Source organism: Notothenia rossii (assembly GCF_949606895.1).
Source record: "Notothenia rossii genome assembly, chromosome: 2".
Lineage (NCBI taxonomy): Eukaryota > Metazoa > Chordata > Actinopteri > Perciformes > Nototheniidae > Notothenia > Notothenia rossii.
Window position 1 is genome coordinate 56,843,675 of NC_136904.1, and position 14,009 is coordinate 56,857,683.

The 14,009-nt window shown below is 45.5% G+C and overlaps 2 protein-coding genes across 4 annotated transcripts in view; both read right to left on the reverse strand.

Moving 5' to 3' along the window:
- Nucleotides 1-317: 317 nt before the first annotated feature.
- On the reverse strand, nucleotides 318-9,877 carry maip1 (matrix AAA peptidase interacting protein 1). Its single transcript, XM_079663447.1, has 5 exons — nucleotides 9,156-9,877; nucleotides 6,779-6,850; nucleotides 5,917-6,043; nucleotides 1,009-1,159; nucleotides 318-919 (listed from the first exon to the last, which is right to left on the reverse strand). Exons 1-5 carry the CDS (start codon nucleotides 9,450-9,452, stop codon nucleotides 841-843), a joined length of 726 nt encoding a protein of 241 aa, XP_079519573.1. The 5' UTR covers nucleotides 9,453-9,877; the 3' UTR covers nucleotides 318-840.
- Nucleotides 9,878-11,677: 1,800 nt separating this feature from the next.
- lrrfip1a (leucine rich repeat (in FLII) interacting protein 1a) overlaps nucleotides 11,678-14,009 on the reverse strand; it is an 84,458-nt gene continuing 82,126 nt past the window's right edge. For 2 of the 3 annotated variants that reach the window (XM_079664494.1, XM_079664492.1), the window contains 4 exons: nucleotides 13,434-13,554; nucleotides 13,271-13,350; nucleotides 13,086-13,190; nucleotides 11,678-12,569 (listed from right to left, as the gene is read on the reverse strand). In XM_079664494.1, the coding sequence (XP_079520620.1) occupies nucleotides 12,462-12,569; nucleotides 13,086-13,190; nucleotides 13,271-13,350; nucleotides 13,434-13,554 (414 nt within the window). In that variant the 3' untranslated portion in view covers nucleotides 11,678-12,461. The remainder of the gene's footprint in view (nucleotides 12,570-13,085; nucleotides 13,191-13,270; nucleotides 13,351-13,433; nucleotides 13,555-14,009) is intronic. The other variant, XR_013805188.1, reaches the window with a different exon arrangement.

Genomic DNA, 14,009 nt, shown 5'->3' on the forward strand with positions numbered 1-14,009 from the left:
GTATATTGCTTATTCCTGAATTTTAATTGCACCATTGAGTCACATCCACTATTTGTTTTCACTTTTTACTGCATGTCTTAAGTATATCGTATGTTACAGTGTTGTGACAAATTATTTTTGTATTTCTAACAACTATGCTCTATCTTCTATGCTTTTACTACACCTTAGCTTCAAAAGATCAACATAAATAAAAAATACCTATTAACTGTAATTCTTCAAACACAATTGCGACAACTGGTACTATGCTCTGTCTAGATTTATATAAGATTTCTTTTTATGCAAAACATGTTTAAAATTTGAGTGGAATAAATGGCACATTTTTCATTTCTCAAATCTTTAATAAAACAATCAAAGGTCTGCTGCAGCTTTGTATACACAAGGTACATACAGTATATATACCTGTACATGTAGTGCATGCATATATATGTATGAATCAGTTGACTGTAATGGGTTGTGTTGAAAAAAAGAAAGACAATGTTTTATGGAAACAAATCTTCAAAAATAGAAAACAAGATGAGAGTTTTCAAGAACAAGCCCCTCCATATGATAACATCATAGTTTACATTTACTCATTGTTTGAAAATAACATCTACATGAATCTGGCCACACTCTTAAATATACAAAACCAGACAAGTTCTGATGTTTGGTGGGGGGGGGGGGTTGCCATGTGTCTTCTCTACAGTGAAGAGTGTCTGACTCCACCCTTGTCTCGGTGCTTCCCTCTGACAGCCCTGTGAGGAGAAGCAGCATCATTTGCTCTGTGCGATTCAAAAGTATAAAGGCAAATACTGAGGGGGTTAATGTCTTCAATCAGCAACACTGCGTCCAATCAAAAGCATCTTAATCCAAAAGCTTGGAGTGCTCTATCCTCGTAATAGTCCAGGCTGGAGCCACTCCTTTAGTGAACTCCCTTTGGAATCTGTCAGAAAGACAGAGCAGAAGTCAAAGTCACACAAGACAATTTCAACATTTCCATTTCCAAGTGGTTACACTCCGGGCAGGACTCACTCATAGTGTGCACTCAGGAGCCTCTTAGTTTCTGCTTCTCCCTCCTCACCGAGCGCCACCTGGAACACCCGCGTTCCCTCCATGGTGTCCTCAGGGAGACGCGCACTTGTCAGATACCAGAAACGCATCAGAATGCTGACAAATTTTCGCCCTGGAAAGAAAGAACGTACACCGATGATTAATGCATCATCTGGGCTTTTCCTTTTCCAATGGTTCAAGATGTACACACGTGTACATACATGTCACCCTGATATGTATGTACATGAATGCTGAACAGATTGTTAGGCTAATTTGTGATTGGTGATATTGGGCAACTTAAATAACATTTATTGGTAAAAAAAAGAAGGTGTTCCATACAAATGAATGCAGATCTTTACAGAATGTCTTTTTTTCACATTCAAAGCTTTTATTGAGATACATCATAAAATATCAATTTCACCCTAAAATAAGCCTTCTAGAATCTAGAATGAAGCAGACCATTTGCTCAGATGAAACATCTTGGGAACCTTTTTGTTTCAATAAATACTGAATTTGAACTCTGGAGTTACTGGTAAGGTTTGATTCAGCTTCAGACACAATGTAAAAAGAAATGTGAAAGAAAATAAAAAAAATATATTAGAATCCATCCATCTATCCATCTTCTCCCGCTTATCCGTGGTCGGGTCGCGGAGGTAGCAGTTCCAGCAGAGAGCCCCAAACTTTCTTTTCCCTGGCCACATCAACCAGCTCTGACTGGGGGATCCCAAGGCGCTCCCAGGCCAGAGAAGAGATATAATCCCTCCATCTGGTTCTAGGTCTACCCCTTGGTCTCTTCCCAGCTGGACGTGCCTGGAACACCTCCCTAGGGAGGCGCCCAGGTGGCATCCTAACTAGGTGCCCGAACCACCTCAACTGGCTCCTTTCGATGCGAAGGAGGAGCGGTTCAACTCCGAGTCCCTCCCGGATGACCGAACTTCTCACCTTATCCCTAAGGGAGACACCAGCCACCCTGCGGAGAAAACCCATCTCGGCCGCTTGTACCCGCGATCTCGTTCTTTCGGTCATGACCCATCCTTCATGACCATAGGGGAGGGTAGGAACCAAAATGGCCAGGTAGACAGAGAGCTTTGCCTTCTGGCTCAGCTCCCTTTTCGTCACAACGGTGCGGTAAAGAGACTGCAGTACCACTCCCGCTGCTCCGATTCTCCGACCCATCTCACGCTCCATTGTTCCCTCACTCGAGAACAAGACCCCGAGATACTTGAACTCCTTCACTTGGGGTAAGGACTCATTCCCTACTTGGAGTGGACAGTCCATCGGTTTCCTGCTGAGAACCATGGCCTCAGATTTGGAGGTGCTGATCCTCATCCCAGCCGCTTCACACTCGCTTGCGAACCGATCCAGTGAGTGCTGAAGGTCGCAGACCGATGAAGCCATCAGAACCACATCATCTGCAAACAGCAGTGGTGTAATCCTTAGCCCACCAAACTGCAGACCCCCTCCCCCACGACTACTGCCGAGGACCCGAACACAGCTCTCGCTTTGGGAGTACAGAGATTGGATGGCCCTGAGTAGAGACCCCCTCACCCCATACTCCCGCAGCACCTCCCACAGTGACTCCCTGGGAACCCGGTCGTACGCCTTCTCCAAGTCTACAAAACACATGTAGACTGGATGAGCGTACTCCCAGGCCCCATCCAGGATCCTTGCGAGAGTAAAAAGCTGATCCGTCGTTCCACGACCAGGACGGAATCCGCATTGTTCCTCCTCAATCGGAGGTTCGACAATCGGCCTGACCCTCCTTTCGAGTACCTTAGAGTAAACTTTCCCGGGGAGGCTGAGTAGTGTGATGCCTCTGTAATTGGCACACACCCTCTGATCCCCCTTTTTGAAAAGGGGAACCACCACCCCGGTCTGCCACTCCTTCGGTACTGTTTCCGACTTCAACGCAACGTTGATGAGACGTGTCAACCATGACAGTCCCTCAACACCCAGAGCCTTCAGCATTTCTGGGCGTATCTCATCCACCCCCGGGGCTTTGCCACTGTGAAGTTGTTTGACGACCTCAGTGACCTCCCCCCGGGAGATTGGTGTCGATCCCCCGTCATACTCCAGCTCTGCCTCTAACATAGAGGGCGGAGTTGTCGGGTTCAGGAGTTCCTCAAAGTGCTCCTTCCAACGCCCTAACACTCCATCAGTTGAGGTCAACAACGTCCCATCCTTACTGTACACAGCTTGGATGGTTCCCTGCTTCCCCCTCCTGAGGTGTCGGACAGTTTTCCAGAACAACTTTGGTGCCGCCCGAAAGTCTTTTTCCATGTCTTCTCCGAACTTCTCCCACACCCGCTGCTTTGCCTCGGCCACGGCTGAGGCTGCTGCCCTTCGGGCCTGTCGGTACCTTGCAACTGCCTCGGGAGTCCTCCGGGATAACAAATCCCTGAAGGCCTCCTTCTTCAGTCGGACGGCTTCCCTGACCACCGGTGTCCACCAGGAGGTTCGAGGGTTACCGCCCCTTGAGGCACCTAGGACCTTGAGGCCACAGCTCCCCGCCGCGGCTTCGGCAATAGAGGCTTTGAACACCGACCACTCTGGTTCAATGTCTCCAACCTCCACAGGAATTCCCGAAAAGCTCCGCCGGAGGTGTGAGTTGAAGGCATCCTGAACTTGGGCCTCCTCCAGACGTTCCCAGTTCACCCGAACTACACGTTTGGGCTTACCAGGTCTATCCAGAGGCTTCCCCCGCCACTCGACCCAACTCACCACCAGATGGTGATCAGTTGACAGCTCCGCCCCTCTCTTTACCCGAGTGTCCAAAACATACGGCCTCAGGTCCGATGATACGATAACAAAATCGATCATGGACCTTCTGCCTAGGGTGCTCTGGTACCACGTACACTTATGAGCATCCTTATGTTCGAACATGGTGTTTGTTATGGCCAATCCATGACTAGCACAGAAGTCCAGTAACAAACCACCACTCCGGTTCAGATCAGGGGGGCCGTTCCTCCCAATCACTCCCCTCCAAGTGTCTCCATCATTGCCCACATGTGCGTTGAAGTCTCCCAGCAAGATTAAAGAGTCCCCTTTGGGAGCCCCATACAGGACTCTTTCCAGGGTCTCCAAGAAGGCCGTATACTCTGAACTGCTGTTGGGTGCATAAGCACACACAACAGTCAGAGTTTTCCCCCCCATAACCCGCAGGCGTAGGGAGGCAACCCTCTCGTCCACTGGGGTAGACTCCAACAACGAAGCACCCAACCGGGGACTTGTGAGTATCCCCACACCCGCCTGGCGCCTCACACCTTGAGCAACTCCGGAGAAGAATAGAGTCCAACCCCTATCCAGAAGTAAGGTTCCAGAGCCGACGCTGTGCGTAGAGGTGAGCCCAACCAGATCCAACTGGTAACGCTCCACCTCCCGCACAAGCTCCGACTCCTTCCCCCCCAGAGAGGTGACGTTCCACGTCCCCAAAGCCAGCTTCTGTCGCCCGGGTCTGGTCCGTCGAGACCCTCTGCCTTCACTGCCACCCTTCTGGCAGCGCACCCGACCCCATCGCTGTTTCCCGTAGGTGATGGGCCCGCGGGACGGAGAAGCGGAGGTGTTGCCCACGTTGCCTTTTCGGGCTGTGCCCGGCCGGGCTCCGTGGCAAGCCCGGCCACCAGACGCTCGCCGACGAGTCCTCTTTCTGGGCCTGGCTCCAGAAGGGGACCCCGGGCTTCCTCCGGGCCGGGTATCCTCACTTCGTGTGTCGTCTTTCATGAGGTCTTGTGAACCAATCTTAGTCTGGCCCCTTGCCTGAGACCAATTTGCCATGGGAGACCCTACCAGGAACACAAGGTTCCAGACAACACAGCCCCCAGGTTCATCAGGGCACACAAACCTCTCTACCACGGTAAGGTGCTGGTTCTTCAGAGATATATTTCTATATATTAGAATGTTGATTTGAATTTAGAATTTAGAGAAGTCAAAGTTTTGAATACATCTTTTAACTATTCAATACAGCCCTACCAATTAAAAATCAGCAAAGACACCTGAACATTGCTTACATCTGCAATATAAGTCTGGCTTTTATCTGAATTTTTCTCTCCACAAATCCAATACAAAGAACGAAATCTACAATGTATCAGTCCGTCCCTTAATCCCATTAAATCTCCTGACACACCCGAGGCCTTTCTGCTGAGGATTCATCTAGAAGGAGAAGACTCACCAATGTGCCAAAACAGCGGACAATTTTTGTATTTCCAGAAGCAGGACAGTGGCCCTTTCTCAATGTCGAGTAAACCTGCTGCAGAGCCACTATTTCAAGTATTAATTTTATTTCAAACCATTATTTATCCAGATTGTCCCTTGAGATCATAGATCTCTTTTTCAAGGGAGACCTGCAAGTTTGCTACGTCATCGAGTGGCACCAAAGGACTGTTTAAATGCATGTTAAATGCCCAGCATTCAGCGCCACTCGATGACGTAGTATACTTGAAATAGTAGCTCTGCAGCATGTGTACTCGACATTGAGAAACGGCCTGTGTCTGCAAGATTCAATCTGAATAACCTACAGGAAGTGCGTTCATAGTAATGAAAGAACATGTCACCCAGAGCTCCTTGAAGAGATGGATTATTGGCACAGAGAAAAATAAATTATCAGGTGTTTTCTTTAATAATAATAATAATAATAATAATAATAATAATGATTTGTAAAGCACCTTTCATTGCTAAAAGCAATCCCAAGTTGCTACAGGAGGCATTTTAAAAAGAAACTAATCAAAGGCTTTTTTAAAAAGAAAGGTTTTTAGGCCTTCACAGACAATACTTGTTTATACAATAAATTAATTGTTGGTTTTCATGGGACTAATTGACAAGAAGAAGGAGCAGAAAGGTAGCACTCGGCCTTATCCTTTCAAAAGAGAGTGAGGAAGTAGACTTGCTGCTGACCGTCATCATCGTAGTAGATCCCCACGTCTCCGGGAGTGGTGTACATGATCTCCTCCGGCTCCACAGACAAAGCCTTCTTATAGTTGGATGGCATCAGGTTCAGCTTCTCCTCCAGCTTCCCAATCAGCTGCAGACACACAACGTTAGATAGGAATACTGCAAGCCTATCTTTCATTCAAGAAAATGTGTCTTGATTATGTTATAATATCTTTTTGTGTGATCAATTCATTTTAATCACATTTTTTTTTGTTATTCTTACTTACAACCACTCATAATAAACTGCATCTGAGCATTTCTGAAACTCTGAATGCGGTTCAAAGCAGGGCGGAAAGAAGAAAATGCCCTGGACCAGAGCCAGAAAAGGTTATGACAAATAAGTGATCAATGTTTGAGCTTCATGATCATATACAGGATCCTTACACAATCCACACTACCGTCACACAATCTAATGCAGAAACGCAGCGTCCACACGGCAGCGTGCGTTGAAGCTTGCCGGTGGGCGTGTCTGAAACTCGACCAACAACCAATCACATGCATCTCCCGCCCCGTACACACAAGGAAGTGGTTTGATTGGCTAGAGCTTGTACTGGCATATGATTCGATAGGCTGACGCTTCCGTCGAAGCTTCAAAAGTAGAACATTGCTGAACTTTTGAAGCGAGAAACGCGAAGCGACGGAACCACAATGCAGTTCGGCAAAGCGTGACGTCACCCCATTCAAAGTGAACGGGCAGAAGCGTTGAAGCTTCAATGTGGACGGGCCGTAAGAGTGCAGGCTTGTTGTATACGAATGCATGTAGTACAGAAGAGTGCATCAGACTCAGACATTGAGTAAGGAGAGGATCAGAACGTTTGAGACTCACGTCTTTAGCCACCAGTCCTTCCAGAGCATCCAGCTGGCACTTGGACAGCAGTCTGGAAACATGTGAGAAGGCCTGCAAGAGTAAACAAAGACATTTAGGAAATCAAAAGATGCTGAAAAACAGATTCATGCCTTCGCTCTGTGATCATGTGCTCTGTGAGGCCTTGAGAAACAGCCGCAATCATCACACAGATTTATAAAACACACTACCGACAGATAACTGGGAAACCACTTTGATACATATTGTTATTGAAAAAGAAAGCTGAAAGGTCCCATTTCATGGCCATTTCTACTGTTCATAATTCCACTGTTGAGCTCTACTAACATAGATGTACACTGTGCAATGTTCCAAACTCACATTGGTTTCTCATACAGCATCTCTGTATAGTATGTGTATTCACTCTCTTTCCTAAACGGCTTGTTGGAGCTCCTGCCCCCCCCCCTGTGAGCCCAGTGTGCTCTGATTGGTCGCGACTTGAGAGGCTCGTTGCTGCGAGGAGCAGACAGGCTTCCGTCTCGGCGATAAAGCTAGAACAAGCTAAACTCATCCTGAGCGATCACAAACACTCACAGCCGAAGTAAAAACAATAAGTGCGGCTTGATATTGAGTAAGAAAAATGTTTATAACGCTGTGAGCATGTGTCTGCGGAGAGCATTTCTCCGCCATCCCAACGTTTACCCATTTAAACAGTCGTGGTAGATACCTTGTTTGTTTTAAACATCATAAATACACAAACAACAATGAATACTTACAGGTTGTGTACCCGAATCTCCCGCTGGTCCAAACAAAGTAGGAACAGCATCGTCCTTTGTAGTGCCCTACGCTGTACATATCCGGCATGAATCGCTGAAAGGTTTGTGAAGCTTTGTTTCGTGAAAGGCTGGAAGAGGGTGTGGCCATAGCTCTGGGCATGGCTACTGGGTATCCCTACGTAGCGATACCCAGGAAGTAAAAGAGAAATTTCCAACGAGGCGTTCTGGGGCAGCATAGACAGGTATTTTCTGTGTTAGAGTTTTACTCCCTACAGGGTGTACTTTGAGGGTTTTTGACTGCATGCCGTTTACATGCATAAAAACCTTCATAACACACAAGGGGACGGGTAATAACCGGAAAAGCATGACATGGGACCTTTAAACTTACATTACATTTCATCTTTGGACTTGAACTAGCTGTGACTTTCTTGATACAAGCCTGGAACTCTTTAGTGTATGCAGTCTTTTTTTAAATGTGAACATCTAGGTTAATTTATTTTGCTTATGGTAAAGGCTTTCAAGCTGCATGTATTTTATGCAGAGGTGGGAGAAGTACTGAGATCTTGTAGAGCTCCACACACACACACACACACACACACACACACACACACACACACACACACACACACACACACACACACACACACACACACACACACACACACACACACACACACACACACACACACACACACACACACACACACACACACACACACACACACACACACACACACACACACACACACACACACACACACACACACACACACACACACACACACACACCTTTTCTCAGCAGCGGCTCTGCCGATTTCTCAGCCTGAACTCAGCCTGTGTGTGTGTGTGCTCAGGCTGAGTTCAGGCTGAGTTTCGCGGTGTCTCGCTGTCTCTCAGACCCCACGCAGCAACCAGGAAACGACACCAGTAAGCCAGCTCACACTGTCCGCACCTCGAGCAGCAGCGAGCCCCGCAAGGTCCCGCCAACACGGCACCCAGACCCCACGCAGCATTCTCATCTGTTTGTCATTACTGGTGTCATATTCTGGTTGCTAACAAACGCCATTGTAACACATAAATACACATCAGAGCACAGTGGGCTCATAGGGAGGGGGGGGGGGGCAGGATCTCCTACAAGGCGTGTAGGGCAGAGAGTGAATACACATGCTATACAGAGATGCTATATGAGAAACCAATGTGAGTTTGGAACATTGGACAATGTAAATCTATTCTAGTGACCTCAACAATGGATTGGATTATGATCAGTAGAAATGGCCATGACATGGGACCTTTAAAGGGTTCTCAAAGCTGGTAAAGGTGCAGCTAGTTTGAATGACTTTGTATACTGCAGGGTAGCTTGAATGTACTCCAGGTGGAACTAAAGTCTGATTTAACACTTGATTATATTTCACATCATTCATCCATATCTGTGAAGTAACTAAAGTAGTGGAGTAAAAGTACACAATTGTTCTCTCATTTGCAGTACAGAGTAGCATAACAGGGAAATACTGAGGTGCAGTACTTCAGTGAATGTACTTAGTTACGTCTACACCACACTGATTGTATAAAAGGAGAATCTCAAATGGATCTCATTACTTCAGCCCCATCTCTTCTCACGGGTGTACCTGCTTGGCTCCCTCTGAGAACTCTTCGATCCTGAACTCTTTATCAAAGTAGACTCGGATCAGGAAGTAGTACATCCGGGTTCGGACCCAGATGAAGGGGTTCGGGATGCCAAACACCACCACCTTCTGGTTCTGGTTCTGCTGCCCGCCGGCGGCCGAGCTGAACCGCTGCGCAGGAGGGGGGGGCAGCCGCGGTCTCCCACCACGGTTCAGGACGGGACTCTCATTCAAAAACAGACGAGTAATTTTCAGTGTTGATGAAACCCTGTGAAACCCTCTCAGCACGGGCAGCGCCATCTTTGTGCCCCCGGGAGCCTTCTTGTCCGTGGCCTTGCATCTTCCGATGAGGAACAAATTGCCAATATAAAAAATATAGACAATAATCCAATCCAAATTCTGATAATACCCTACGATGTTCACTATCTGCAGAACAAACACCTTGTTTTATGTATGTATTATGTGAGAGTTTGTTTTTGGAGTCAACTCTTTAGTCATGTTTGGTTTCTTTGGGGAAGAGTAACGATGTGACACCGTTTCCCTGCAGGAGCTGTTTACTTCCAGCAGCTGTGGGTTGCGGTCGAATAATCCAAAAATCAGCTCCTAACGTCTAACCCATCGTCTATTCCTTGACCTCTGAGTGAAACGTCATGGGGTTAAGGCATAGTGGATAGGAGAATTCAAAAGGACTTAGGAGAAGAGACTGCGGTACTTTAGAGAATCCGACTGCACTTTCACTATCCGACGTGTTTATAATGCGCCAGCGGACGTCATGAATGTGCGTCTGCTGCTGTGGGGAAACTATGGAAACTACAGTTTTCTATACAGCGGACTACAACATGGATGTGTAATAAGAACGAGGGACTACTGTAAACTCATCTAGAGACTCTGCACCGTGCTCTGATGCTGTTGTTTGATGCTTTATGAACGTGTACAACAGAGAAACATATTTTTCATGAACAAAGTTGGAATTGAAATAAAAAAAGTAAAGTGAAACTTATGCTTGTCACCCTCTCCCTCCGGTCCAGATTAATACATTGATGTGTGTAGTGAGTGTGGTAGAAATACACTGTATAATGGTACAGTTATTGAAGATGATGCCATGTTTATTGAAGATTTTACATTAGAAATATTCACCAAAATTATTCAAAAGCACATTCTTCCAAACTCTCTGATGTACTGTAGTATTACACACAGGAGACTATTGATGTGTGTAGTGAGTTTGGTAGAAATATACTGTATAATGGTAAAGTTATTGAAGATGATGCCATGTTTATTGAAGAGTTTACATTAATATTCCCCAAAATTATTCTCAACCATATTCTTCCAAACTCTCTGCTAACCAGTGGCGAGCCGTGAGCTAGGCCCTCTGACCCCCACCCCTTCCCTCGAAATGAAGAAAAAAAAAGAAGTTATGTCACGTACAGCCCAGGGTCGTTATGTCACTTCAGCGGAATATCAAAACAACGGCCCGGGGTGCAAAACGCATCAATGAAAGCGACCCTTTACCACACAAAACAACACCTGTGAACCAAATTTGTGTTCTTTGACATTGAAAATAATATTGCATTGTGTTTGTTACTCCGGTTGCAGTTGTATGTCTTAAGTGTAATTCGGCATGTTTTTATTTTGAAATCGAGTTCACGCTGTTGTCAAGAAGTTGTTGTTGCTATGGAAACAAGAAAAAAGTTTCACAGCGGGCGGACTTGTCATAAAGTCCGCGATAATAAAACCATAGATAAATAAAAAACATAGATATATAAACACTAATAGATTATATAGCAACACAAAAACAAATGCCCATAATAATGACAATAGATCATGTTTAATAATGCAATGAAAAAATATCAAAACCACAAATGATAAAAGTTGAAACTATAGAGTATATTGGTAAAACAGGAAGTGTTTCACGCGGTTCATGTTGCATGCGTCTTCGGCCATTTGCCAATCTTTATTACGCAGATGCTGCCCCCCCCTGACCAGAGGTGCTTCCGAGGCCCTTTGTAATGACTACAAATGGATCCGCCCAGTGAGTGGGAAACCATGAATCACAAGACATTCAAACCATCTTTTCAAAAATAAAATAAAGTTCATTTTAAAAAGTGTGATTTAGTTTTTCCGTGTCTATCATTACTGCCAGATTTTGATGCCTTTCATTGTTGTAAGTTTTTGTTGTTGTTGCAAACTATTTAAATGTTCCACTTAATGAGTTATATTTTATGTATAAACGGATAACTTGATATCTAGCAGTTTTTGGAAATGTGTCATAATATGTGAAACCTCTTGTTCTAACATTCAAATGCTCTCAAACTTATTTGTGACTTGAGAAAGTGAGCGAATATGTTTCCTTCACAGTGTCAGCGACACGCTGCTGTACTCTGACACTGTGTAAAGGAAAGGCAAAAAGCCTGAGTCAGCTCAGGGTTTCTCCCTACTTCCTGAGCTACTGCATTCTCAAAGGTCCACAATAAGAGGTTAGCTTCGCTCAAACAACCACAGTACAAAGGAGAAGTCCAGGACTTAAATGCACATGTGCTGATACCAATATGGTTTGAACCTTTATTGCACAAAGATTACAGTTCTTTATGTTTCCTTACTAACATTTGAAAGCTTTGTAAACAGTGAAGCAGTGTCTGTCTCCCCGATGTGTTCAGGGCCTCAAGGTAACCCCACCTTCAGCCCCCGGGTCACACTTCCTCACATAGTCTCAAAAGTGTGTGACGGAGGCCAAGCATTGAGCGGCTGTGAAGCAGAGAGGAGGGGGGGCTGGGTCTCACACACACCAGCAGTGTGCCTACACAAAGAACTAACAACTGAAACATATTTCTGAGCGTGGGGGTTATAAACATTTTCTTTTCAAACCGTTTCATCCATGTTATCACAATTGACGAACAGACCTAAACATTTACATCTTTAAAAATAGTTTGGCTTTGGATGCAAATGAGGAAAAATACACTTAAAGTTGCCCTTTCATTCACGACACACGCAAAGCACTCGTGTCTCTCCGCAGGCAGATCCTGGACACAGAGAGAGAGAGAGAGAGAGAGAGAGCAGCTTTAGTCTCTCGCTCCACTGGACATCATAGAGGGTCTGTCCAAGTCCTCATGCTCTGTGTGAGTGTGTGCAACACTACAAAGAGTTCTCATCACACACAAGACAGACAAAGAAATGGCACATAGCTGGTTGGTGTTTCTATTCTGGGAGTAAGATAACTAAGATTTGTTTTGGTTATTTTTCTTAAAGGTTGCTACCGGGCAGATGACAGGATGCAGGGTGACTCTTCTCCAACATGGAGGAGGTGGATGTGCTCTATGGAGTCTGTGCCATGCCACGAGTAGACTTCATCTTCTCCAGGCGTTTAGACAGGTGGCTGTTGTTGGACTCCACTTCATCCACCTTGTCCAGTGCTGAGCGCAGCTGTAAACACAGGGGGGGGGGATTATCATTTTTTGTTTTACAACTTTGATTACATGTTAAATATGTTGACGTGTTAAATGTTTTTACAGGGGGGATTTTGGATCTCTTTGTATCAGTTCATAAATCAGAAAATACTGTCAAACCGGCAAAGTATCTACTTTCTCCAAGTTTTAAGAAATAAAAAGCTCTATAAAACATGTTCTAAATGAAATATGCCAAGGCTGTGGTGTCTTTCAGGCCATCCATAGGAGCATTGAATTCAGGCAGCAGCTGATAGCTAGCAGACAAATAACTAGAGTGACCTTCAGGTAACAGAAGAGGGAGAGAACTCTGGAGACAGAGTTTGGTTGGTCCGGGCATGTGTAGAAACACGGTGGTGCATCTCAGCAGACTAAAGACTTTGGGGTGACTTTACACTAATGACAACACAGCTATGAATACTTGATTCTATTTCTGATAATATATCCCCCTTCATGCTAAATGCTCCACACTGGCCCCTTAAGAACTTCTCTGTACCTCTCTCTGGAGTTTCCTCTTCTCTGCCTTCAGCTCATCCTCCACCTTCTCTGCGTTCTCTGATGCTGACTTGTAGCGCGTCACCTGACCCTCCAGCCTGGTCACCTGGAGAAAAACATAAGCCTTGTTGGAGAGAATATTCATGTATCAGGTATGCTCCGAGGTCATCGTTCTTCTCAGCTTACATTCTGTTCTAAAGCGGTGACTTCCTGCTCTGCCTTCACCAGTTTGAACTTGAAGTCGCTTATTTGCCTGTTTGAATCTCCTGGAAGGATTAAAAAGATATGTATGAGTGGTTGGAGAGGAAATACATAGCAATATTGTGTTTTCATGCACATGTGTACTCACGCTGCAGCTCCATTATGTTTGGGTCGTTGCCGTTTTCAAGTATTTCTCCGTCCGGGCTCAGAGTGTTCTCGGTGCCATTCCTCGGGGTCTTCTGCTCCAGCTGGGCCTTCAGCTTCTTCACCTGCAGAGGAGACACACTCATCAGCTGATGCATGACACAAGACCCACACTTACCAGCTGTCAGTTTCTGAGTCTACAATATTGTCAACACTGTAATGCCGGCCACCACACCCCTTTTAGTTGGTCACTGGATCATACTATCATGTCATACTACTTTCTCTCAGGGTGTACATTTTGGTGTGCTTATGTACATCATCAGGACAGTGTATATGGGATCAAATCAACATAAACGCCATCTGTTTATGGCAATGAAGGAGCATGTGGTGCATTGATGTGTTGATGGACAACAAAGGTGCTCTATAGGGGCGTTCACACCAAGTTATTTTCCCACAATAGTTAATGAGAACTCAGTTCATGAGAACTCTTTTATTTCTGTTGAACTAAAGCAGATCACGTTCACACCGGAATAAGTCCCTGGGGGAGAATTAGGCAAATGAAGCCGCTGACGTCACTTCT

Bases quoted from the DNA above. Each gene is read 5' to 3' on its own strand.
- maip1 (XM_079663447.1), bottom strand. From the start codon at position 9,452: ATGGCGCTGCCCGTGCTGAGAGGGTTTCACAGGGTTTCATCAACACTG. The intron at 6,851-9,155 runs GTACACCCGTGA...TTACTCTTGCAG, and splicing joins TCTCAGAGGGAGCCAAGCAG to GCCTTCTCACATGTTTCCAG. The intron at 6,044-6,778 runs GTGAGTCTCAAA...GTGTGTCTGCAG, and splicing joins AAGGACTGGTGGCTAAAGAC to CTGATTGGGAAGCTGGAGGA.